The sequence below is a fragment of the Impatiens glandulifera genome, chromosome 4, assembly GCF_907164915.1.
Source record: "Impatiens glandulifera chromosome 4, dImpGla2.1, whole genome shotgun sequence".
NCBI classification, from domain to species: Eukaryota; Viridiplantae; Streptophyta; class Magnoliopsida; order Ericales; family Balsaminaceae; genus Impatiens; species Impatiens glandulifera.
Genome location: NC_061865.1, coordinates 9,461,006 through 9,488,610, shown reverse-complemented (window position 1 = coordinate 9,488,610; position 27,605 = coordinate 9,461,006). Strand labels below are relative to the sequence as shown.

Below are 27,605 nucleotides of genomic sequence, written 5' to 3'. Positions count from 1 at the left end.
CTCCTTATTTAATTTCTTTAAAAAAAAATAATAATATAGTAGTATGAAATTTAATTTTTATTTTTACTTTTTTTCCCCTTTTATAAGTTAGTTATCTTTCTTACCTCCCCAAGCGCGGACATAGTCTTCCTCTCTTTCTATCTTTGTACCACCGGCCGGCGCCACCAGTTGCAGACTTGCAGTGAAGTAGCTTCGATCGGTCCATGGAAAATTTCCTCCTACTTCTTTGCGCATTCAGATCAAGGAAATGTTCTAACTGAACGCAATCTTGACCACTAGCCGCATCCTTATCGTACATGCCGTATACGATTTCAGGTCAGTAAGCAATGCGATAATGGCTACTCAATTTCTCTTTTCAAATCTCGGTCTATTCTGTGATTCTTAGGTGTTCCTGGAAACTGACTTCGGAATTTGTTCGATTTCGTTCTGTGCTTAGAAGGATTTATGTCTCCAACTTGTTGGATCATTTTAGGGCTTTTTTTTATATAAAGAAGTAACTGATATGTTAAAGTTTTTCCAAATGCAAGTATTGATTACTCATTATGTTTACTCTTTTCCAATTATGCTTTGTGAGTTAGGAATTTGAATCTCAGAAAGTTAAAGATAACTTACACTTTTGGAAATTACAGACGCTGTGATTGGAAAATAATATATTTGAGGATCATCAGCATTGACAGAGAGTTATGGAGATGAATCACTTTGATCATGTTCACCCGCTTATCTTTTCTGATGAGCTCGATGGATGCTCAGTTCCATGTAACATCTGTTCGCATCCTATTATAGGGTTAGCTTACTCTTGCAATCAATGTCCTTTTGTGCTTCATAAATGGTGTAGTGAATTGCCTAGGGAAACCACCATTGAACGTTTTGATGAAAAACACTCTGTCACTCTTCAGAAAACTCTGCCAGCTAATGGCTCATCATCATCATCCTCACCCCATTTCACTTGTGATATGTGCCACAACGATGGATTTGGCTATGCATATCGATGCTCTGATTCAGATTGCGCGTTTATTACCCATGTCGAATGTGGTTGGTCTCGATCAATGAGAGAGATCGGTTTTGAGTATGACATCAAAGGTAAGAGATGTCGGTTCAATTATGATTGGTCTAGTCCTGAGATAGACCGCCCTTACACATGCAATGCCTGTGGGAATCCAGGCCTTGGTCCCTCACTCGATTGCAATGATAACTATGATATCATTATTCACATCCAATGTGCAAAGTTGCCTAAAACTGCAAAGCATGTGACTCATCTCCACACACTCACCCTCTCAACTGTTACTGATGTAATTGAAAACGAAGGGGAAGAGTTCATTTGCGACGCTTGTGAGGAAACTAGAAATCCAGAATGTTGGGTATATTGTTGCTCCGAATGTGATATCAGGGTTCACATAAACTGTGCTATTGTCCCAACAGCGGTTCAAGACAATTGGTCAAATCGGCTGGTTTGTTTTCTCAGAAAGAATCCAATATATGAAGGCGCTCAGTTCAACGACCCTCGTAGAAGAAATCGGATCGAAACAGAGATAAGAGCGTTCAAGTGGGATTTTAAGGAGGTAAGTGACAAAGAGGATAAAAGGAAAGAAAAGATATTGAGAGAAAAGAAAGACAAGACAGAGTTCATTCATTTCGACCATGAACATACCCTTAAACCATATGATGCACCATTGGAAGAACATGGCGATCTTTGTCCTATCTGCACAACACCCATCTTTGGAAAGATATTTGGTTGCGAAGACTGTGACTATTTCCTCCATAAATGGTGTGCGAATTTACAAGAGGAAATTCGACACCCATTACACGAACATCCGCTCAGGCTTGAGCCTTCTTCTCCAAAATGGGATTGTGGTCTTTGCGGTTCCTCTAGAGGATTTTGTATGTGTTATACTTGTAACGAATGTGACTTCAACCTTGAGGTTCTGTGTGCTGCATTGCCTGAAAAGCTTGACCACAAGCTTGACGAACATACCCTCACCCCACTAAGGACTACTCTGGACAAACGTTTATTTGGATTTTTCAGCGAAAAGTTCGCGAAAAGATTAGGAGATCTCCCCAAATGCAACGCATGTGGATTTCCTTGTCAAGATCTCTCGTTGGAATGTGCAAAATGCAATCTCCACTTGCACATCCATTGTTTTCTACTGCCTGCCACAGGTAAGCATCAGTCGCATAGACATGAACTGGTGTTATCACTTCCTCCGGATAGAGTCGATCCAAATGAAGATGAGTTCATTTGTGATGCATGCGAAGAAAGCAGGGATCCGGAGAATTGGGTTTACCGATGTCCAAGATGTGACTATTTGTTTGCTGCCCATGTGAACTGCGCTGCTTCTCCTAAACTAGTAGCTAATTCTATGGTTTTGGATGAACTCCAAAGTAAAATTGAGGACTTTCGATTGGAAGATGATTTGGCAGAGCTTGAAGACGAGAGTGAATAAATAGATGCTGATGAAGTCGTTTTGATTGACTCGAAGATAAAGACATTTGATTTGGACATTAAAGAATGTTGTGCAGAATTGGTGAGTTCATGTTCAATTAAGGAAGCTATTGAAGAACTGATTATGTCTGGGGAAGGAGTTCTTAAGAGGGAAAGGCCGGAGAAACCTGGCTGTGTTATTAGAATCTGTTGAACAGGGTGGGTTAAAGGTGATGAAATTATGACTCTCCTTTCAAGTTAAACATAAATTTTTGTTTTTTATGAGTTCGACCTAAGTTGAAGTGGAAAATCTGTGGGGTTGTGTTAGATTTTTAAATTTTTTAAAAAGTATCATACCATTTTCGTTGAGTCAGCAAACCAAAACTTTGTGCTTGCAAATTTTTATCCTACACGAAACATGACCCAAACCGAACACAACAAAATCAGGTTTGGGTTCGGGTCGAAATCAGGTCGACACGTTTAACTTGATTAATAAACCGCTCATAATCGGGTCGACCTGAAATGACACAAAATAGACCCGTCCACCGTTTATAATTTTATTAGGTAGGGTTTTGTGTTTGTTTTTTTCTACTCACTCACAAATTTGAAATATACCATATGTTTCAACTTGAGTCCTTTCTTGTTTCTGCTCTAACTTTCAGCCCTCCATCCAAAAATCTAGAAGTTTTTCTTCCCTTTATGGAATTGATTCGTCGTCCCTTCATTCCATCTCTCACTCCTTCTCGGATCTTGCTGCATCACTACTCACTGTGCCGTTGTCGGCCCATCCTTAGCCATCGGAATAGCTTGTAGTTGTTGGCGTTACTTTGAAGAGTCACATATATTTTATCAGCTTAACTTGTATGCGTATATGTGATTTAGCTTCATTGTTTTCTTGTGTTGTTGTCATTTTAATCTAAAATAGAGAGATTTATATTAATTAGATCGAATTATTCAAGTTAGAGATTTAGAGATTTTGACCTGTCTCGATTTAAACTAATTTATTTATATCAAATTTAATTTTAATATTTATTATTTAAGAAATGTAACTTAATAATAATTTTTTTTTTTTTTTTAATAAAAGACTCCTCCATTTTCAAATAAAAAATTGTTCTTTATTAATTTAGTAAAATGATTCATCATTGTCTTATAAAAAAAAGTACTTTGCGTAGTTTGAGATTTGCATAGTTTGAGAATTGATCTCTTCTGTCCTTGGAAACTGTGATCCCTAGTGTTCCTGGAAACAGGCAGTCGAATTTGTTCGTTTCGTTCTTTGTTATAAGGATTTATGTCTCCAACTTGTTGGATCATTTTAGGGTTTTTTATATAAAGAAGAAACTGATATGTTAAATTCTTTCCAAATGCAAGTATTGATTACTCATTATGTTTACTCTTTTCCAATTATGCTTTGTGATTTACGGATTTGAATCTCAGAAAGCTAAAGATAACTTACATTCTTGGAAAATACAGATGCTGTGATTGGAAAACAACCATGTCTGTTCTTGAGGATGGTATGTGAGGATCATCAGCATTGACAGAGATTATGGAGATGAATCACTTTGATCATGATCACCCGCTTATCTTTTCTGATGAGCTCGATGGATGCTCAGTTCCATGTAACGTCTGTTCGCATCGTATTATAGGGTTAGCTTACTCTTGCAATCAATGTCCTTTTGTGCTTCATAAATGGTGTAGTGAATTGCCTAGGGAAACCACCATTGAACGTTTCGATGAAAAACACTCTGTCACTCTTCAGAAAACTCTTCCAGCTAAGGGCTCATCATCATCATTCTCACCCCATTTCACTTGTGATATGTGCCACAACGATGGGTTTGGCTATGCATATCGATGCTCCGATTCAGATTGTGCGTTTATTACCCACGTTGAATGTGGTTGGTCTCGATCAATGAGAGATATTGGTTTTATGTATGACATCAAAGGTAAAAGATGTCGGTTTGATTATCATTGGCCTGGTCCTGAATTGGATCGTCTTTACACATGCAATGCATGCGGTAATCGAGGCTCTGGCCCCCGCCTCGAATGCGATGAAAACAATAAGATCGTATTTCACATCCAATGTTCAAAGTTACCGGAAACTGCTAAGCATGTGATTCATCTCCACACACTCTCCCTCTCAACTGTTACCGATGTAATTGAAAACAAAGAGGAGGAATTCATTTGTGACGCTTGTGAGGATAGGAGAAACCCGAGATGTTGGGTATATTGTTGCCCTGAAGCCGAATGTGTTATCAGGATTCATATAAACTGTGCTATTGTCCCAATAGCCGTTCAAGACAATTGGTCGAGTCGGCTTGTTTATTTTGTCAGAAACAATCCAATGTATGAAAGTGCTTGGTTCAACAATCCTCATAAAAGAAATCAGATCAAAACACGGAGAAGAGCGAGCGAATGGGAAGCAAATTTGGCTAAAATCAATCGGGAGATTAAAGAGGCAAGTGAAAGAGAGGATAAAAGGAAAGAAGAACGATCGAGAGAAGCCAAAGACAAGGCCGAGTTCGTTCATTTTGACCACGAACATCCCCTGAAGCCGTATGACGAACCATTCTTACAATATGGTGATCCGTGTCTTATCTGCATGACACCCATCTATGGAAAGACGTTTGGTTGTAAAGATTGCGGCTATTTCATCCATAAATGGTGCTCAAATTTACAACAGAAAATACGACACCCGTTACACGAACATCAGCTCAGCCTCGAGCCATCACCCCATCTATGGAAATGCGGTCTTTGTGACTCCACTAGAGGACTGGGTATGAACTACACTTGCCTTAAATGTAACTTCAACCTTGAGGTTCTATGTGCTTCATTGCCGGAAAATCTTAACCATAAGCTTGACAAACATACCCTCACCCCACTAAAGACTACTCTCGATGAACGTTTATTTGGATATCTCGGCGAAAAGTTTGCAAAAAGATTAGGAGATCTCCCCCGATGCAACGCCTGTGGATTTCCTTGTGAAGATCTCTCGGTTGAGTGTAAAAAATGTAATCTCCATTTACACATTCATTGTTTTCTACTACCGGTTACAGGTAAGCATCCATCGCATAGACATGAACTGGTGTTGTCACTTCCTCCGGATATAGTTGATCCAAATGCGGACTTGGATGAGTTCATTTGTGATGCTTGTGAAGAAAACAGGGATCCGGAAAATTGGGTTTATCGGTGTCCAAAATGTGACTATTTGTTTGCTGCCCATGTGAACTGCGCTGCTTCTCCTAAACTAGTAGTGAATTCTGTTGTTTTGGATGAACTCCAATGTAAAATTGAGGACTTTCGATTGGATGATTCCTCCTACTTCTTTGAGCATCCAGATCAAGAAAATGTTCCGATTCAAAGCGATCAGCCACATCCTTCTCCTACTGCCGTATAAGATTTCAGGCCAGTAGCAATGGCCATTTCAGGTCAGTAGCCTCATTCTTATCGTACCTGGAAACTGGCAGAGAATTTTGTTCTATTTCGTTTTCTTTCTCGTAAGTATTTGTGTATTCAAATTGTTACATCTTTTAGGTCATTTTAAATAAGAGATTATCAAAAACTTATATAAACATATGTAGTATGCAGGGAATTTCCCTCCTAATCAATCAAAAAACTAAGAAATATAACAGCAAGAAACCAATAAAACAACACAAGATTTGACATCGGAGTTCGACCCAAAAAAGATGGTCTACGTCTCCGTCGAGCTCTGTTACGAACTCGATTCCACTATCACAATTAAACGTTTCAGTTACACTTCGTTCTTTATATATATCACTCACACCTCTGAAATCTCTAACCCTCTTGTGTGAATTACTCATATATATATATAAACAACTTGTCCTAACTAACTTAACAAACTTAAGCCTTTGACACTTTATTTAATTGGGCCTGACCCATCAACTCAATTTCAACATAGTATATAACAAAGAGAGCTAACACTAGAGGTTTCTTCGACCGAATGTTTGAGAGATGAATCTGAATCTTCTGTTATTCAGAAATGGGAACCTAATCTGCAATTTGAAGCCTCTTCTTTGATGCAGTTGTTATTTCTATGAAATTTGTGTATTTAAGCCTTAACAATGGTATATTTGGATTTTACTAATTTCTTTCATTTTGTCTTTAGTGGTTCAAATTTCTAATAAATCCTTTCATCACAACAATTGTCAAATTCGTTAACTATATGACAGTAACAAGAAGGAAATGACTAAATGTGTTGTCTTCTTTTTCACTATCTTTTGATAGGATCCATTTCATCTGTAGGTAATAAATGTTCTGTAGCATCCTCAATTAGGTGTAATTGCAGAACAATTAACAAAATTTATGCTTTCATTTCGAGCTAAAGAAAAGTTCATACTGTTAATAGGTTTGTTTAGCTTTCATGTTCATCCAACTGATTCATCATCATCATTACTTTTAGTCTATATATCCATCAAATAATCCCATCATATGTTTGGGATGTTTTAGGGATTTCAAAGTTTGAAGCTCCAAAGAAATCATGCTTCCAGATATTAGAAGAACTCTTCTTCTAATGACGATTTGTTTCTGTCGGCTTCCAGTTCCATCTAAGCAGAAAAACTAACAGATTGGTGAATGAACCAAAAAAACAAATAAATATGGTGTTAAACCGAATAAACAATTCTATACAGAATGTAAAAATAAATTTAACATTGTTGTAACTGTATCCATTCCTCTAAATGAGTCAATTTACAGTATTACATACTTTTAAATGAGATTTTGATAGTTCATGTATTTAGATAAACTAGTGGTACAAGTATCTATATCTAAATGAGATTAAGTATTATATACTTTGTGCAAATGTAAGTATGGATTTTTTGCAATGATGCTTTCAAGTAAGGAATTGAATCTTTAAATGTTAAAGATAACTTGCATTCTTAAAAGTTAAAGATGCTCTGATTGGAAAATAATATATATTGGTTAATCAACATTTTGACAGAGAGTTATGGAGATGAATCACTGTGATCATGATCACCCACTTGTTCTTTCTGATGAGATCCTTGGATGCTCGGTTCCATGTAATATTTGTTCCCATCCTATTATGGGCTTAACATACTCTTGCAGGCAATGTCCTTTTGCTGTCCATAAATGGTGTGGTGAATTGCCAAAGGAAATCACCATTCATCGTTTCGATGAAAAACACTCCCTAACTCTCCAGAAAACAAGGCCTGCTACTGGCTCAACTTCATCCTCTTCCTTCCATTTCACTTGTGATATGTGCCACCACGATGGCCTTGGCTATGCATTTCGATGCTCAGACTCCGATTGCATGTTCATTACCCACGTTGAATGTGGTTGGTCTCGATCAATGAGAGAGATCGGTTTTAATTATGACATCAAAGGTAAAAGATGTCGGTTTGATTATCATTGGCCTGGTCCTGAGTTGGATCGTCGTTACACATGCAATGCATGCGGTAATCAAGGCTCCGGCCCACGCCTCGAGTGCGATGACGACGATAAGATTGTAATTCACATCCAGTGTTCAAAGTTACCTGAAACTTCAAAACATGTGACTCATCTCCACGCACTTGCCCTCTCAACTGATACCGATGTAATTGAAAATGAAGATGAGGAGTTCATTTGCGACGCATGTGAGGAAACAAGAAACCCGAGATGCTGGGTATATCGTTGCCCTGAAGCCGGATGTAATTTCAGGGTTCACATAAACTGTGCTATTGTCCCAACACCGGTTCAAGACAATTGGTCGAGTCGGCTGGTTCGTTTCGTCAGAAACAGTCCGATGTATGAAGGTGCTAGGTTCAACAACCCTCGTAGAAGAAATCGGATCGAAACACAGAGAAGAGCAAACGAAAGGGAAGTAAATTTGGATAAAATCAAACGGGAGTTTAAGGAGGCAAGTGAAAGAGAGGATAAAAGGAAAGAAGAACGATCGAGAGAAGCAAAAGACAATGCCGAGTTCATTCATTTCGACCACGAACATCCCCTGAAGCTGTATGACGAACCATTGAAACAACATGGTGCTCCGAGTACTATCTGCACGACACCCATCTATGGAAAGACGTTTGGTTGTAAAGATTGTGACTATTTCATCCATAAATGGTGCTCAAATTTACAACAGAAAATACAACACCCGTTACACGAACATCAGCTCAGCCTCGAGCCATCGGATGCCAATCAATGGAAATGTGGTCTTTGTGATTCCACTAGAGGACTATGTATGAACTACACTTGCGATAAATGTAACTTCAACCTTGAAGTCCTATGTGCATCATTGCCTGAAAATCTTAACCACAAGCTTGATGAACATACCCTCACCCCACTAAGGACTACTCTGGACGAACGTTTATTTGGATATTTCAGCGAAAAGTTTGCAAAAATATTAGGAGATCTCCCTCGATGCAACGCTTGTGGATTTCCTTGTCAAGATCTCTCTGTTGAGTGTAAAAAATGTAATCTCCATTTACACATTCATTGTTTTCTACTACCAATTACAGGTAAGCATCCTTCACATAGACATGAACTGGTGCTGTCACTTCCTCCAGATAGAGTCGATCCTAACGCGTTCTTGGATGAGTTCATTTGTGATGCTTGTGAAGAAAACAGGGATCCGGAGAATTGGGTTTATCGGTGTCCAAAATGTGACTATTTGTTTGCTGCCCATGTGAATTGTGCCGCTTCTCCCAAACTAGTAGTGTCTTCTATGGCATTGGATGGACTCGAAAGAAAAATTGAGGACTTTCGAATGGAACTTGAAGACGATGTTGAAGAAATAGATGCAGACGAAGACATGTTGATTGAATTCAATGACATTTTGATTGAATCGAGCGACGAAGATATTTTGATTGAATCGAGCGACGAAGATATTTGATTGTATCGAGCTAATAATGGACCTTGCAATCGGACTAACATGTCTCGTACTGCCTGAATTAACATCCTCCACCTTTATAAAGATGTCGTTTTAGTTGGGTTACATCCAAATACATGTTATATTTCTATAAGATAAATTTTGTGAATATATACTTAGATGCTATTTGATTTGCACAAACCATAGGGTTAATGTTAATATTCTATTGCAGATCGTGATGATGGGGCTAAGCTTATTATATCATATTCCAAAATACTTTGTATGTATCCTAATGAAGGTAGGAGGAAATTAAGATAATTTTCCAAAACATAGTATGTATTTTCTGTGTCATTATTATTTTTTAGGATGATTTTTTAGGACTTTCCTAAGTGATTCATCTCCATAACTCTCTGTCAAAATGTCGATGAACCAATATATATTATTTTTAGGATGATTTTTTAGTAATAAAAAAAAAGTAAATAAAAAATGTTCAGACTCTGAACTCTATCCCGGCGACCATCGAGAAACGGCGATTTCAGGTAAGTAGCCGAATTCTTATCCTACCTGGAAACTGGCAGCCATTCTTTTGTTGTATTTCGTTTTGTTTCTCGTAAGGATTTGTGTATTCAAATTGTTAGATCTTTTAGGTCATTTAGTCATAAGATATTATCAAAAACATATAACGAAGAGAGCTAACACTAGAGGTTTCTTTGATCGAATGTTTGAGAGATGAATCTGAATCTTCTGTTATTTAGAAATGAGAACCTAATCTGCAATTTGAAGCCTCTTCATTGATGCAGTTGATATTTCTATGAAATTTGTGTTTAAGCCTTAATAATGACATATTTGGATTTTACTAATTTCTTTCATTTTGTTTCAGTAATTCAAACAATCATCAAATTCATCAATTAAGATGACACTAGCTAGTAAGAAGGAAATTACTATCTTTCCGATAGGATCCATTTCATCTCTAGGTAATCAATGTTCTGTAGCAATGTAGCATATTGCAGAACAATTAAGAATTTATATGCTTTCATTTTGAGCTAAAGAAAAATTCAAACTGTTAATAGGTTTGTTTAGTTTCCATGTTCATCCAACTGATTCATCATCATCACTTTTAGTTTTAGTCTATATTCATCAAATAATCCCACCATATGTTTGGATGTTTTAAGGATTTCAAAGTCTGAAGCTCCAAAGAAATCATGATTTCGGATATTAGAAGAAATCATACCCAAAACTTGGTCATACCCAATGAACCGTTATGTAGGCGATTTCAGTTCCATCTAAGCAGAAAAAACAACAGATAAATATGGTGTTAAACCCAATAAACAATTCTTCTATACAAAAAATAAAAATTAATTTAACATTGTTATAACGTTAACTGTCTATTCATCTAAATGAGTCAATTTACAGTAATACATACTTTTGAGATTTTGATAGTTAATGTATCTAGATAAACTAGTTGTACAAGTATCTACATTTAAAATCTCAATCTTTGCAAATGTAAGTATGTATTACTCATCATTATCTTTCACTTTTGCAATGATGCTTTCAAGTAAGGGATTTGAATCTTAGAAAGTTAAGATAACTTGCATTCTTGAAAAACTAAAGATCTGTGCTCTGATTGGAAAATAATATATATTGGTTCATCAACATTTTGACAGAGAGTTATGGAGATGAATCACTTTGATCATGATCACCCACTTGTTCTTTCTGATGAGATCTTTGGATGGCCAGTTACATGTAATATTTGTTCCCATCCTATTATGGGCTTAACATACTCTTGCAGGCAATGTCTTTTTGCTGTCCATAAATGGTGTGGTGAATTGCCTAAGGAAATCACCCTTCATCGTTTCGATGAAAAACACTCCCTAACTCTCCAGAAAACCAGGCCTGCTACTGGCTCAACTTCTTCTTCCTCCTTCCATTTTACTTGTGATATGTGCCACAACGATGGTCTTGGCTATGCATTTTGATGCTCAGACTCCGATTGTGTGTTCATTACCCACGTTGAATGCGGTTGGTCTCGATCAATGAGAGAGGTCGGGTTTAATTATGACATCAAAGGTAAAAGATGTTGGTTTGATTATCATTGGCCTGAACCTGAGTTGGACCGTATCTACACATGCAAAGCATGCGGTAATGGAGGCTCTGGCCCACGCCTCGAGTGCAGAGACTCAGACAACCATAAGATCGTAATTCACATCCAATGTTCAAAGTTACCGGAAACTGCAAAACATGTGACTCATCTCCACACACTTGCCCTCTCAACTGATACCGACGTAATTGAAAACGAAGAGGAGGAGTTCATTTGCGACGCATGTGAGGAAACGAGAAACCCGAGATACTGGGTATATCGTTGCCCTGATGCCAAATGTGATTTCAGGGTTCACATAAACTGTGCTATTGTCCCAACACCGGTTCAAGACAGTTGGTCAAGTCGACTGGTTCGATTCGTCAAAAACAATCCGATATATAAAGGCGCTCGGTTCAACGACCCTCATAATAGAAATCGGATCGAAACACAGAAAAGAGCTTATGTATGGGAAGCAAATTTGGATAAAATGAAACGGGAGTTTAAGGTGGCATGTGAAAGAGAGGATAAAAGGAAAGAAGAACGATCGAGAGAAGCCAAAGACAAGGCCAAGTTCGTTCATTTTGACCATGAACATCCCCGAACCATTCTTACAATATGGTGATCCGTGTCCTATCTGCATGACACCCATCTATGGAAAGTCGTTTGGTTGTAAAGATTGCGGCTATTTCATCCATAAATGGTGCTCAAATTTACAACAGAAAATACGACACCCGTTACACGAACATCAGCTCAGCCTCGAGCCATCACCCCATCTATGGAAATGCGGTCTTTGTGACTCCACTAGAGGACTGGGTATGAACTACACTTGCCATAAATGTAACTTCAACCTTGAGGTTCTATGTGCTTCATTGCCTGAAAATCTTAACCATAAGCTTGACAAACATACCCTCACCCCACTAAAGACTACTCTCGACGAACGTTTATTTGGATATTTCAGCGAAAAGTTCGCAAAAAGATTAGGAGATCTCCCCCGATGCAACGCCTGTGGATTTCCTTGTGAAGATCTCTCGGTTGAGTGTAACAAATGTAATCTCCATTTACACATTCATTGTTTTCTACTACCGGTTACAGGTAAGCATCCATCGCATAGACATGAGCTGGTGTTGTCACTTCCTCCGGATATAGTCGATCCAAACGCGGACTTGGATGAATTCATTTGTGATGCTTGTGAAGAAAACAGGGATCCGGAGAATTGGGTTTATCGGTGTCCAAAATGTGACTATTTGTTTGCTGCCCATGTGAACTGTGCTGCTTCTCCTAAACTAGTAGTACTGTCTTCTATGGCATTGGATGGACTCGAAAGCAAAATTGAGGACTTCAGAATATAAGACAATTTCATAGAACTTGAAGACGAGGTTGAAGAAATAAATGCAGACTTTCAAAGACATTTTGATAGAATCGAGAGGAGATATTTTGATTGAATCAAGCGACAAAGTCATTTGGTTGAATCGAGCTAATAATGGATCTTGCAATCGGCCTAACACGATGACTGCCTGAATTAACATCCTCCACCTTTATAAAGATGTCATTTTAGTTGGTTTCATTCAAATACATGTAATATTTACATTAGATAAATTTTGTAAATATACACTAGATGTTATTTGATTTACACAAACCATAGGGTTATTGTTAGATATAATGTTACAACTAATATTGTAATTGTATTTGGATTTGTAATATTATTCATGCATATATTATATACAATTTTATTTAACATATTAGTTAGTTCACAATATCTATCCAGATTGAGTTATTTGATAACACTTCATAACCTATCATTTTTTTTATTATTAATTCTCTTGAAAAACACATTATCTTAACTATCAATCAAAATCTTAAAATACTTTTAAAGAAATGATCATATTTATGTTTCTCTTTTGAAAATTATGCTTCTAGTAAGGGATTTGAATCTCATAAAGGTAAATATAACTTGCAATCTTGAAAATGAAAGATGCTCCGATTAGAAAATCATATACAATTGGCAATCATTCTTGAAAATGAAATATGCTCTGATTAGAAAATCATATACAATTGGCAATCATTCTTGAAAATGAAAGATGCTCTGATTGGAAGAATATGTGAGGATTCATCACCATTTTGACATAGAGTTATGGAGATGAATCACTTTGATCATGATCACCCACTTGTTCTTTCTGATGAGCTCACTGGATATTTATTTCCATGTTTTGTATGTTGCCGTCCTATTGTGGGCTTAATTTACTGTTGCAAGGAATGTCCTTTTGCTGTCCATAAATGGTGTGCTGAATTGTCCAAGGAAATCACCATTCAAAGTTCCAATGAAAAACATTCCCTAATTCTCCAGAAAGCTAATGGTTCATCTTCATCAACCTCAGACTCAGCCCATTTCACTTGTGATGTGTGTCGTCATGTTGGCCTTGGCTATGCATATCAATGCTCGGACTCGGGATGCAAGTTTATTTCCCATGTTCAATGCGGTTGGTCTCTGTCAATGAAAGACACCGGTCTTACTTATGACATCAAAGGTAAAACAAGTCGCTTTGATTATGACTGGCCTAGCGGTCTTGTGTTGGATTGCCCTTACACATGCAGTGCCTGTGGGAATATGGGCTCTGGTCCTCGCTTCAAGTGTGCTGATGACCAGGATATCGAAATCCATGTCCAATGTGGAAAGTTGCCCAAAACTGCAAAGCATGTGACTCATCGCCATGTTCTCACCCTCACTACCGATACTGATCAAATTGAAAACGAAGATGATGAGTTCATTTGCGACGCTTGTGAGGAAATGAGAAACCCGGAGTACTGGGTATACCATTGCCCTGTAGCCGAATGTGATATCAGGGTTCACATAAACTGTGCTATTGTCCCGACAGCAGCCCAAGACAATTGGTCTAGGCGGGTGGTTTGTTTCGCCACATACAGCCACATACAGCCCGCTATATGACCATAGCTACATGATAAGTTATTTAGAATTGTTGAATAGAGCTACATTAAATAAACTCAGCAAAGAGTTTGGGAAGGTAATTGGCAGAGAAGAGAAAAGGAAAGACAAGGTGGAATTCGTTCATTTCGACCACAAACATCCCTTGAAGCCGTATGAGGAACCATTCAAACAACATGACGGTGGTCTTTGTCCTATCTGCAAAACACCCATCTATGGAAAGATGTTTGGTTGTAAAGATTGCGACTATTTCATCCATAAATGGTGTGCGAATTTACAACAGAAAATACAACACCTGTCACATGAACATCAGCTCACCCTTGAGTCGTCGAATGCCCATAGATGGAAATGCGGTCTTTGCGACTCCTCTAGAGGACTAGGTATGTCCTATACTTGTAAGGAATGTGATTTCCACCTTGAGATTCTATGTGCTGCATTGCTGGAGAATCTTAATCACAAGCTTCACGAGCATACCCTCACCCCACTAAGGACTACTCTCGACCAAAGTTTATTTACATATTTCGGCGAAAAGTTTGCAAAAAGATTAGGAGATCTACCCCGATGCAACGCGTGTGGATTTCCTTGTCAAGATCTCACGTTGGAGTGTAGAAAATGCAATCTCCATTTACACATTCATTGTTTTCTACTGCCGGTTACAGGTAAACATCCGTCACATAGACATGAACTGTTGTTATCACTTCCTCCGGATAGAGTGGATTCAAATGAGGACTTGGATGATTTCCTTTGTGAAGTTTGCAAAGAAAAAAGGGACCCGGAGAATTGGGTTTATCGTTGTCCAAAATGTGACTATTTAGTTGCTGCCCATGTGAACTGTGCTGCTTCTCCTAAACTAGTGGCGACTTCTATAGCCATTGATGAGCTCCAAAGAAAAATTGAGGACATTCAATTGGGAAATGATTCCATAAATTTTGAAGACATTTTGATTGAATCTAGCGACGAAGACATTTTGATTGAATCAAGCGACGAAGACATTTGATTTGGATTTTCTTATGATTTACGGGCTCAAGATGACCTGACTTTCTGACTTACCATCTTCCATCGTTATCCACGACGTTAGAGAAAATGGATGCTCGATGATCTCCAAGATTCTTGCTCCTCGATCCCAATTCCCGTATCCACCATAGCCAGTGTGCCTCGCAAAGCAAAGCCATAAATTCTTATGGGGGCAACACCAATCCAATCCATGGTTATGTCCTACAAACACTGCCTGCATGTCACCAACACTCAAAACATTAAAACAAACTGTCGTCATTTCTCTTTTCGGGTTTCAATCATTTTAATGAGAGAAACACCCACCTTGACAGAACTTCTTTTTTCTATGAGTTTCATAATGCCATTTTCAGCTTCTTGAGTAGCAACTTGTTCCTTATTGATTGAACCAACACAATACGATATTGGTAGAAACATTGGAGCAACACTTCTATAGGCTTTACTTGGTATGTGCCAGAAGATTATCTCAGGAATCCTGAAGAACATTGCTTCATTAGATTCACATCAAATATTTCTTTTTGAAGAAAAAAAAACTCATATACCTGCAATCAGGATTAATCTCCATGGATTTCTGTTTGAACCAATCGACCTGTGCATTAGATATAACCTCGGGATAGGAACCACCACCCGAATCCAAAAAGTACAAAATCGCAACAGGCAATTTTGAATCGTTTGATGATGAAAGTTGAATGACATAGTTGGATACACTCGGCCAAAGTGATTTGGGACCATTCATCGAATATGATAGCTTGTTTCTCGCAATCTCATTCTTCATTAGCTCCAAACGCCCTGTTCCTCCAAAGCTGCAATCTTGGTCATCTAACATCAATTCCAAATTCAATACAATTCAGTTTTCATCATCTACTTCTAATGTGGAAAACATCATTATCAAATATCAATCAATATATATAACTACCTGATGAAGAAGATGAGGAATTACAATGAATGGTTGGAATTCCAGAGACAGAGAACCAATCTAATGGCCATTCAAATTGGGCATCATCATGGTTTCCAAAAACAGACGCCCATGGAATTCCACGGTTCCTTGTAGGAGATATTGCTTGATCCCAGTACGAGGTTGCATTTGCAATTGGTATGTTATTAGCTGTGATTACATCTCCAAGATAGATAACAAAGTCTGCAATGGAATTATTCATTGAAAATCCCTAAATTTCTCCATGTGCTCTAAGAAAGCTAAAATGATACCTGGGTTTTCTTTGTCGAGGATTGTAGACATGACGTTCAAGGAATTCACATCTTGCTGAGGACCCCAATCAGTCCAAGCGTCTTCTCCAAAATGCAGGTCAGCGAAAAGAGCGATCTTGAATGGTTCGCCGGCGCTCAACTGGAGATACTTCTCCGGCGCCGTCCGAAGATCAATCGTTAGTCCACCGGCGAGGAAGGACTGGAAAAAGAATAGATAGGCGGGCAAAATCGCTAAGTAGTTCAGTGACATAGTCATGTAAATAGAAAGAGAGAGCATGAATATGAATGGATTGATTAGATATCCCTTTATATCTAGGGAAATTTGATTCCACTTTTAACATGTCATTAATAATTTTATCATTTTTGACCTTTGCCAAGGCAAAAGGTCAGTTTTACCCTTTATTAAAAAAAAAAAAAAAAAATTGGTTTTCCCCTTTCTTCTTCCATTCTTTCGTTCTCCTTCCTTCTCACTCTTTTCAACTCTCTCTCTTTTCAACTCTCCCCCTCCTCCGTCTTCGACCGATCCAGCCTCCCTCTCCCCGACGACGAAAAGCTCCCGAAACATCAACGACGATCCAAACCCATGTAACCCTTCCTCTCCCCCGACCTCCGACGAGTCCCTGACGAAAAGCAGAACGACTATCCATTGAAGGTAAGTTTAAGGTTTTATCTTATATTCCATGCATGCTGAAATGGAAGAATGGTTTAGGTTTAGGTTTAGATTTATTGGCTGTTGCAGGTTGTCGAAGGCGAATGTGCATCTGTCGCCTGCGAATGCGCATCTGTCGCAGACGAATGCGCATCTGTCGTCTGCGACAGATGCGCATCTGTCGCAGACGAATACGCATCTGTCGCCTGCGACAGATGCGCATCTGTCGCCTGCGAATGCGCATCTGTCGCCTGCGACAGATGCATTTTTCGCCAGATGCATTTTTCGCCTGCGACCTTTTGTTTACTTGGTTGTTTGTACAAACAATGTTAGTTTTCTTTCTGACATTGTGATTTACTTATCAGATAACTCAGCACAATTGGGAATGACCCTTTATGTAGTATGTTGATATTGAAGGTCTTGGGTTGGATGACTACTATGAGTTAAAATACTTATGCTGAGTTAATGGGTGGTCTGTTTTTCAGGTTTTCGGTACAAGAAGGACTCTGTAATGGAGGTGACTGAAAAAGAGTTCAATAACTGCAATTCAACAAGACCCATTTCGTTTTTTAACAATGGTCATACAAAAATTGAGTTTGAACGTTCTGGGTTGTTTTATTTCATTAGTGGCGCTTCTGGTCATTGCCAACTTGGACAAAAGATGGTAGTGAAAGTTATGTCACCGGACGAAGATGGAAATAACCGGTCTTCTTCTTCTATGTTGTCTGGTGCTTATGGAGGAATGATGGCTATGATTCATCTTGCTCTGTTTTGTTACTTTAATTAAATTTTTAGTGGTTTGATTAAGGTTAATTTATGTTTTTAATTATTTCGTATTTATGGTATAAACAAATTGTTTCTAGCTACTTTGTTCTTGTGTTTTTAACCCATTTATCAACTTTTTAAGAAACCCTTCTTTGGAAACCTACAACATATATCAAATCACTACTAATGGTATGAACAATGCTTATAAACAGTGATAATCTTTTCATTAATCCAGGAGCAATGGAAACATTTGCTCATTAAATTATTAAATTTCAAGTATTTTGATTATGATTAATGAATGAACCATTAGATTATAAGAAATCATCTCTATTAATTAATAATTAATGATATGAACAAATTGTTTCTAACTAGCCTAATTAGAATAGAGATCTATCTATCGATCGATCTAACCAATGATTTATCCATGCATGGAGAATCCATATTAAAGAAAGAATTAATTAATTATAAGATAAAAAGAGTTCTTAAAAAAAAAAAAAAAACTAGAGCCGGGCAAGCACAAGCGTTTTAATTAATACACATGCATATTGATTGATCCATTGTTATCTCTCTTTTATGAGCCATCGGCCATGATGATCATCATCATCCATAAAGACACCATCATCATCATCTATCGTTATAATCATGGTGATCTTGATCTCAAAAACAGCAAAACCTAGTTTTCTTCTCCTGCAAATGAATAAATGAATTAAGGGTGTGAATCCCATGAATTTTATAAAGGTATGATCTTTAGACATATACCGCTGAAGGGTACTGATAATTTGATGTGGATTGAGGAGGGGCGGTGGCGCCGGAAGTACCGCTGGTTTTCTTTTCATCTCTAGCTTTGGCAAATATAACGGTGAAACTATCTGCAGAAGATGGATTGTTTAGCCTAGTATTTTTCAGTCACCCATTGTGATTTACTTGTGCTGAGTTATCTGATAAGTAAATCAAAATGTCAGAAAGCAAACTAACATTGTTTGTACAAACAACCAAGTAAACAAAAGGTCGCAGGTGAAAAATGCATCTGTCGCAGGCGACAGATGCGTATTCGTCTGCGACAGATGCGCATCTGTCGCAGGCGACAGATACGCATTCGCAGGCGACAGATGCACATTCGCCTTCGACAACCTGCAACAGCCAATAAATCTAAACCTAAACCTAAACCATTCTTCCATTTCAGCATGCATGGAATATAAGATAAAACCCTAAACTTACCTTCAATGGATAGTCGTTCTGCTTTTCGTCAAGGGCTCGTCGGAGGTCGGGGGAGAGGAAGGGTTACATGGATTTGGATCGCCGTTGATGTTTCGGGAGCTTTTCGTCGTCGGGGAGAGGGAGGCTGGATCGGTCGAAGACGGAGGAGGGGGAGAGTTGAAAAGAGAGAGAGTTGAAAAGAGTGAGAGGGAAGGAGAACGAAAGAAGAGAAGAAGAAAGGGGAAAATCAAATTTTTTTTTTTTTTTAATAAAGGGTAAAACTGACCTTTTGCCAAGGCAAAAGGTCAAAAATGATAAAATTATTAATGACATGTTAAAAGTGGAAATAACCCTCTTATGAGGGTTATTCAATCAAATTTCCCTATATCTAATTATCTTTCATTATTCAAAGGGGTGAAATGAAAAGAAAGATCACCTTATTTCTTCACATAAAATGAATGTAGGTGACATTCTCTTTTTTTCGGACGAAAATACCCACGTTTCAAGACGTAATTTTCGGTTGTATCAACCGGTATTCGTGAGACGCAACCGGCAATCGCGAGATTATTTTTTTTTTAAATAAATATAAAAAAAAATTTGCGTCTCGCGAGTGTCGGTTGCGTCTCGCGAGTGCCGGTTGCGTCTCGCGAATGCCGGTTGCGTCTCGCGATTGTGGATGTCTCACGACATGAGCAAAATCGTCCAAAAAAAAGTGTCACTAGTGTATTTAATTTTATGCGCGGACACTTATAGCAAATAATGTGATCTTTAGTGTCATTTAATCAAATTTCCCTATTCAAATGGAAATTTGACAAAATGACCCTATAAAATAAATGGGTTAATTGCGTTAGTAAATTACGCTAGTGACCACTTAAATTTTTTTTGACGAAATTATTTCATTCGCGTTACGCGAATAGAATGATCGTCACGCGAAGAGAAAACTTGTGAAATTATGAGTGTCGCGTAACGCGAATGGCACGATCGTCACGCAAAGGGGCACGATCGCGTGACAATCCTCCCCTTTGCGTTACGCAACGAGGGTAATTTCGTCAAAAAAAAAATAAGTGGTCATCAGCGCAATTTAATTGATACTCTGAACATGCCCTTTTTAAGGTCATTTGACATTTCTCAAATTTTCCATTCAAATTCAATCTTATATTAATGTTGTTACATATATTATATGTTAATGTTAAATTTAGATATTAGATTCAGATCTAGTTCAGATTCATTGATATTAATTTGAGTTGACCTTTTAGTAATTCGATTTAAAATTTATATGATATCCTAAACTTATCAGTTAACTTAATAATTGATTTACTTAACTTGATTTAATTAGGTATATTAATATAATATTTTTTATTTCAGATTAAAATAATATTAATTAAAAAAATAATGAATTAAATTATAAATTTATTTAAAAAAACACACTAAAATAATAATAATAAATAAATAAAAAAGTGCACACATAAAATTCTATAAAACTACGTGAGAAAAACAAATAAAAATTGATTTAGAAGTCTATTTTGAGTTATTTCAGTTCATCTTTAATTGTAACAAATTTATTATTCGGATTAAATGGTTGATTAAGTTTTGATTTGAACAAAAACACTTTTTTTTCATTGTCTAGTTAAATTTAAAAGATATGTATAATTTGATATATCCATACTTTAAAAAAAATATAATAATAATATTTTTTAATAAAAGAAAATATTTATAATAAATTTAGTTTATTATTGTTACAAAAACAGATTTTAAATAAATATGTATTATTTATTAATAATTTTTTTTGTACAGATGAAATGATCAAATTTATAAATCGATTTAACCGATTTTTTATAAAACAAATTGAACCATTCAACAAATCAAAAACAGTGTATTTCGATGTACGGAACCACCCATACCTTTATAGGTAAGTCATTTCGTTATTAAATCAAAATCAATGTATTTCAGTTTATCTGACCAAACCGCTCATTTCGTTTTTAAATTGTTTTTGATATAATCATTTTTAAATATAAAATTTGTACAAAATAAATAACTTCTTACATTTAATTATTTTCACTTATGACCTATATTAGATGGGAAGTTGAAGTTAAGTTGAGCCATATTCTCAACTCTAATAACTAGATTAGATTAAATTTTAAATTAAATAATATTCTATTCCTATTAAAAAAAAATTAACTCAGGTGAATTTGCAAAGAGAATAAATTCTAATTAAAAAATAATAATATAATTTCTTAAATTTTTGTATTTGCCAATATTGTTTAAAACTGTATTAATTAAGAATAATTTACTTAAAAAAGTAAAACTAATACATTAATTAATAAAAAGTAAAAAGTGATGAAATTGATTATGTTACATCCAGATTTGCTTTCTTGTTGCTTTGTTATAGGCAGCGCCGGCGACGGAGAGAGTTCGTTTCAAGGCACGAAGCCGGCGAATAGGTCTCGCCGGAGTGGCCAAAGGTGCAACGAACAATCGCGGCGGATATGAGCATCATTCCGATTCTGCTTTGATTAAGGTTATTTCTTCTTCTTTTCACTTAGCAAAATTGAATTCCATCCGCTCCTAAATGAAAGAGTTGCATTGCAAGTTGAAAATTGAAAATTGGCAACTGAATCTACATCTTTTGACTTGTGAAAATTATCGATATTCAATCTTCTCATAGATAGATTGATAGTTAGTTGATAGATCCGTTTTTTTATTTCTCCGTAAGTTTCTCTTTTCGTTTTCGTTGTCATTCATTCTTCTGCTTCGGTATCATGAGTAGGTTACTAAACTTTTAGCCGATAGTTTGAACAAATTGATAGGTTTGGTGAGGGATACTATGACTGAACTTTGTGTGCTAACTTTGCTACATTCAGGATCTTAGAGAAGTTTTAATTGAGGTAATGAGATGAAGATGAGAAAAGAATGTCGGCTATGGTGGCCACGTAACCTCTCTTCAGTTCAACCTGCTTCGTGCCAGTTACTTTTTGGATGGATTTTTCAGTCTTCCTCAAATTCAGTTGATATTGTAGTGGCAGTTGCAGTAAATAAGGAAGCTATTTCTTTGATTCAGCCACGTCTTCAGGTATAACCCGGTGTTGATGTTGTAGAATTTATATCAGTACTCTGTTAACAATTCGAACTCTATATTTTTCAAAACTTCTATTTGTGTATAATATATGGTTGCACACTTCCAGGTTACCATTTCCCTAAACGGTTTTGGTGCTAATATCTGGAATGAACATATGTATGTTTTCAATGCAGGGAAATGTTCCATTTTCAATCTTTTTTTATTTGCTGTGACATTAAACCACTCATTTAGATTCAATCATACATAACATTATTGGCTTATAGAGACTGTTTGTAAGAAGCATACATTACATGTAGTGGAATTCTGTAAGGTAGTCTAATTGATCTATGTATCTTTTTGTTAGAGGATTGTGCATGATACAAATGAAAGCATGTCAACTTCTCTTCAAGATCAGTGTACATTCTCTTTACTTGGACAAGTTGCAGCAGATACGAAGGGAAACTGTCAAATACCAAAAATTGGAAGTGAAGAATGTTATCAAAATGGTATTCGAAAGGATGCAGATTTACTTGTACAGGATATTGGTCAACTGAGATGTTCTTGCTGCAACAGTAACGGGGAATTAGACCATTCTAGGTTTGTTTATCCGGAAAAGAGTAGCTGGATCCAGCTTGGATATTTTCCTTGTAATTACATCATTAAAGGTTCCAAATGGTTCCCTAAACTACACTATATGCGTTTGGATGGGATAGATGCATCTCATATTGATCTCCACGTATGTAAGTTTCCATTACTTGTGTCATGCGTCTATATGACCTCACATTCATTCTAAAGCATTTCACACTGTCCTTTTTTGAAAAGGAGCATTTCACACTCTCTTTGTTGACATGATTTCAGGTTATGCTCTATGATACTCCTACATATGGTAATCATCATTTTTCCTTGGGTTTTCCATGGCCACCTAATCCAATGAGAGCTTCTATGAAGAGTCCTAAGTGGGTTGAAGAACTTCATAAAAGGCGATCATTCACTGACTCGGTAATAAATACCATGTATCTATGTGGCCTTGGATTCCACATGATATTCTAATTTTATTTTTGAATTAAAAGATTGATATTTTATTTGAAAATTTGTTTTGTTTTAGGAAGTTGTAATTTTGGCAATCAACAGCGCAAATGCTGCCAAACTCTTACTCGAGAAACATGTAGGCCTTCCGAGACGTGCTGTTCGGTTGCCCTTTTTTCACCTGTAATCTCTTCTATGTTTAGGTGCCCCTTTTCTTTGCAGCTACTTCTAATTTGCAAATTATTAGTACTAACTTCTTGTTTTATTTCTAGGTGTTTTTCTATTGCATGGAAATTGCTTGCACTAGCAGTGGCGTCATTGTCCACCTCTTTCTATATCACCCTGCAATGCATTCATATAATTCTTTGCTACGGATCACAGTCTTGGTTACTTCTAATGTTACCGAAGTTATTCAGCAACACTTGTAAGAATATACATATCAGATGTTGCCAAATATTATATTGGCCAGTCCTCCTTAAACCTGATGTTGTTAGGTAAATATGGGTTTCCTTGTCTGGTCATTTTTATGGAGTCGTAAGAAATTCTTGTTGTTAGATATTTTCTCTTAAGGTCACTTGAGATACATGCCTTTAGTTTCTTGTTTGCATTAGACATATACAGCTGCGTTTGAGTTTTGATGTTGACATGTTAGAGAGTATTACTATTACATATAATGCAGTGCAATAATGCTTCTGCATCTAAATATGCTAATTTACTACTGTGTCCTCATTTAGTTTGCTTGGTATTAAATTCCAGCAATGTTTGGTTCATGAGCTTGTGATAATTTGATGATCATGTGCAGAAATAGGTTATGACCTATTTGAAAACGTTCATTTTCTATATAATCGATATTAATGCATGTGTATTTTTTTTAGTTGATGCGGCACAGTTCCTAGTGCACTCTTTGACTTTAAACTAGTTAAAGGCGGAACTTTTTTTAAAAGAATTCCTCAAGAAAACTTATCTAGACATGATTATATGAGGGGTTATAGTTATGATAAATCAACCAGCACAACCTGGATCTGTTTCCAGACGAGAAACCTCAAATAAACTTATGTTTCTGACTAAGTTCTATTCCAAACGCGATCTCATCTGGATCCACATTCAAATATATGACAAAAAAAGCGTTTTCAAATGACCCCATATTCAGATGGTAGCACTAAAATATCTAGCTAGAGCTCTAGTTCATGTAACTGCTCTTTTTCTGTTATCATAATAATTGGTGACACATTTTTTATCAGGTTATTTCCTTTGATTATGTGTTGTTTCTCATGAAATTCATGTTTCATGGTGTTTTGTTTATAAGGTCTTGGACATGTGTGGAGTATGAAGAGAAGGCTGCATGTCGTAGGCACTCCATGTGGATGAGTGCAACAGTGGATCTTCTTTTGGGATCCATTCTTGGCTTTTGGTTACTAGGTCTTGCAGAAACTTGTGGCTTATGGATATCGAACATTTCTAATGGAATTACAAACTCTTTGTTGCGAACTGGCTGTGTTTGGTTGATGGGAGTCCCTGCCGGTTTCAAGTTGAACACAGAGTTGGCTGAAGTCCATGGTGTGGTGTCTCTTAATGCGATTCAAATTTGGTCTACTCTTTGGCTCTCCTTGGATTCCTTCCTTGTCCATTTTATCAAAGGACTTGCTATTTTAGCAATTCTTTTTGGCTTGACGACATCTGCTGCTCTTACTATGGATATTATCCTGCTTGCAACCTCACATTTATCACTACTTCACTGGTTGACATCAAATATCTATTCTGCTCAGATACAGTCTATAGCAGCTTTGTGGCGCTTGTTCAGGTAAGACGAGTTTTGTCTTATTGAAAATTTGAAAAGTGTCTTTCCAAACAAAGATGCATTCAGAACTCCTATTAAATTATTTTCACAACTCCATGAAATTTTAAGTGGTGTTTCAACTGTCTCTTCCTTCCCCCCATTAGTAAGTGCTGTAGGCTGATATTTCTGCTATTTGATCGTGTGGATAATCCATTTTTCCTACATTTTGATCTTCGACTGGATGAGCCAATACTTGGGCTAAACCATTTACCATTTTGATACATTACTTAAATTATGGGTTTGACTGTGTTATTAGAAAAAGACAATTCGGGGGACCAAGTAACTAAATTAAACGTCGTCTTCATATCTCTAGAAGGGTGATGTGGCACTGCACCAACATGTCTCTGATGTGGAATTCGCGTCTATTGTTAACTCACTGAAACTTTGATGACATGTGTTTTCTCTAATTGGTTATTCAAACCAGTAATATAATTATTGTATCACATTTATTCTACTTTCTTAGTCTTTTACCTGTGATATGTTTCTAATGTAGTTCCCTTTTTTGAGCTTTTTGTTCTGCTCAGCCCCTTAAGATTTTTGTAAACGCCTGTTTCAGTTTAAGTAATTTGCATATTTATGATATATTGATTTCACAATGGTTTGAATTCTGCGCATCTTTTTTATTGTTAGGGGTCGAAAATGGAATCCTCTTCGTCAGAGATATGATAGCTATGACTACAGCGTTGAACAACATGTAGTTGGAGCGCTCCTCTTCACTCCTCTTTTACTTCTTCTGCCAACAACTTCGGTTTTCTATACATTCTTCACTATTATGAAGGCTACTATCAGCTCTCTCTGCAGCATAATTGACATTGCCATTGCCATCATTCACGCAACACCTTATCCAGAAATTCTATTTTGGTCTATGAGACGGTCAAGATTTCCATCTGGAATATGGTTCCAGATTTTATCTCGAGAAGCTAATCAGTCTGGTGTTTTGGTCTCAGTTCTTCATAGCAACTTCTTGAATATAAGTGAGTATTCTAACTATTGGCAAGTGTGTTAGCTTTTAGGGATAAAGTCTATTTGTGCATATTCATCCATGCACCTGTACTTTTAAAAATACATTTTTTGCATCTGAATTATTTAAAAAGGATCATCTATGCTCTTCTTTATATTCTGTTAATAACGAAATTATCTCTTTTTTTCCTTCTTTTACGTTAAAAATTTTTCAAACAACCAGACAAACTTTTTTTTATTTTTAATTTTACATTCAACTTTTTACAAAAACAAACAAACCTTATTATTATTTTACATTCAATATTTTCAAAACAAACAGAATTTTTTTTTTCTGAACCTCTTTTCCCTTCCCTCTTCTACTTAATTCTTGATGAACCAATCCTTAAATTACTCAATAAGAAATGTGTATAGAATTGGTTCATCAAAAAAAATAACAAGAAGAGGTTCAAAAATGATTAAGATCTTTTATTTCTTTTACAAAATGTTAAATGTAAAAAAAATGATTTGTTTGTCTAGTATAATGTTGAACGTAAAATAAAATAAGAAAGATTGTTTGAACTTAGCGTAAGAAAATAAATAAATGAACACTGTTACTAACGGAATATGAAGCAGAGACTTACTGCTTGTTTATTTTTGTTTCAGGGCAGATAGTATCTCACCACTACAGAACTGTATTCTCCACAGTTTCAGGGTCTTTTGCTGCTTCGATAGCTCATAGAATTCTCACGGGTAAAAGGTATTGGCTTGGTTAAGAGTTTAGAAAATCGTTACAAACCAAATCAAGAATTAGGGTTAGGGAAAAGATTTTTACCAATTGAGAGATAATAGAAGAAACTGATTCTATTACATTTTCCCCTCACCATTTATAGGCTATGCAAACTGTTTTTATTGGGTTCTCAGTTTTCACTTAGTTTCAGAAACCTAAAACCGCTTTTTTTTTTTTTTGGGGGGGGGGGGGAGGGTTTAGGGTTTATTCTTCTCGTTTTGTTTTCCAATAAGCTTGACAGTATAATGGTTTGCATTGCAGCATTCCATCTACATTAGGAATACGTTTCCCTTCCAAAATGCGATGGATGTTCATACCTTACAAGTCGTATTGGTACCTTTGTTATGATGCGGTTCTTGCTTGCCAGCCTTGGGTATAACTCTAGTGACTTTCAACAACTCCAATTCACCATGTGTAAGCTACTGAGCTTTATTATTGTTCCTTTTTTAACCTTTCTATTGCATATTGATTAGATTGGCTAAACAATGGTCTATTTTAGATAAACCTATATTTGTTATGTTTATGAAAAAAATATCCGCAAATGTGTAATGAAATATCCCCTGCTCTAGTTTACGAGATTTTTTTTTGAACAATTTGTGTTATGTGTGTGGCCTTAACTTATGACAAGGACTGCAAATGAGTCAAGTTACTCGTGAGTCGCTTGCGAGCCGCTTAGTCAAACTCAATTAGTCAAAGCTTAACTTGAGTTTGACTTTGATCAAGTTCGAGTCGAGCTTGAGTCGGCTCGTTTAATATTCAAGTCAAACTCGAGCTCATATAAATATTTATTCGAAGTTTTCTCGAGTTTTTTCGAGTCTGATAATAAATAATATATATTTTTAATTATTTTAATATTAAAATTTAAAATAAATATTTTTT

General features: G+C 36.5%; 4 protein-coding genes across 11 annotated transcripts; 3 read left to right on the top strand and 1 right to left on the bottom strand.

Moving 5' to 3' along the window:
- The first annotated feature begins 115 nt into the window (after positions 1-115).
- Positions 116-9,449, top strand: LOC124934125. Of its 6 annotated transcripts, none has more exons than XM_047474598.1 (3): positions 116-315; positions 3,890-5,841; positions 6,881-7,247. In XM_047474598.1, exon 2 carries the CDS (start codon positions 3,963-3,965, stop codon positions 5,808-5,810), a length of 1,848 nt encoding a protein of 615 aa, XP_047330554.1. In that variant the 5' UTR covers positions 116-315; positions 3,890-3,962; the 3' UTR covers positions 5,811-5,841; positions 6,881-7,247. The 6 variants fall into 6 exon arrangements, with proteins under 6 accessions (XP_047330554.1, XP_047330557.1, XP_047330558.1 ...); XM_047474600.1 differs by lacking the exon at positions 116-315 and adding an exon at positions 2,458-2,638; XM_047474597.1 differs by lacking the exon at positions 116-315 and adding an exon at positions 2,458-2,649.
- Positions 9,450-15,263: 5,814 nt separating this feature from the next.
- LOC124934389 (probable inactive purple acid phosphatase 16) lies at positions 15,264-16,761 on the bottom strand. The gene is made up of 5 exons (XM_047474915.1): positions 16,472-16,761; positions 16,182-16,403; positions 15,808-16,084; positions 15,572-15,740; positions 15,264-15,482 (listed from the first exon to the last, which is right to left on the bottom strand). Exons 1-5 carry the CDS (start codon positions 16,746-16,748, stop codon positions 15,270-15,272), a joined length of 1,158 nt encoding a protein of 385 aa, XP_047330871.1. The 5' UTR covers positions 16,749-16,761; the 3' UTR covers positions 15,264-15,269.
- A 394-nt stretch (positions 16,762-17,155) lies between these two features.
- On the top strand, positions 17,156-17,907 carry LOC124934669 (early nodulin-like protein 1). The gene is made up of 2 exons (XM_047475188.1): positions 17,156-17,210; positions 17,606-17,907. Exons 1-2 carry the CDS (start codon positions 17,156-17,158, stop codon positions 17,905-17,907), a joined length of 357 nt encoding a protein of 118 aa, XP_047331144.1.
- Positions 17,908-21,458: 3,551 nt separating this feature from the next.
- On the top strand, positions 21,459-27,321 carry LOC124936116 (phosphatidylinositol N-acetylglucosaminyltransferase subunit Q). 3 transcript variants are annotated; one of them, XM_047476578.1, is made up of 10 exons: positions 21,459-21,600; positions 21,944-22,152; positions 22,502-22,873; positions 22,996-23,136; positions 23,243-23,346; positions 23,436-23,657; positions 24,470-24,964; positions 25,631-25,974; positions 26,603-26,696; positions 26,988-27,321. In XM_047476578.1, exons 2-10 carry the CDS (start codon positions 21,976-21,978, stop codon positions 27,103-27,105), a joined length of 2,067 nt encoding a protein of 688 aa, XP_047332534.1. In that variant the 5' UTR covers positions 21,459-21,600; positions 21,944-21,975; the 3' UTR covers positions 27,106-27,321. The 3 variants fall into 3 exon arrangements, with proteins under 3 accessions (XP_047332534.1, XP_047332535.1, XP_047332536.1); XM_047476579.1 differs by having other exon boundaries at positions 26,608-26,696; positions 26,988-27,131; XM_047476580.1 differs by lacking the exons at positions 21,459-21,600; positions 21,944-22,152 and having other exon boundaries at positions 22,713-22,877.
- Positions 27,322-27,605: the final 284 nt, after the last annotated feature.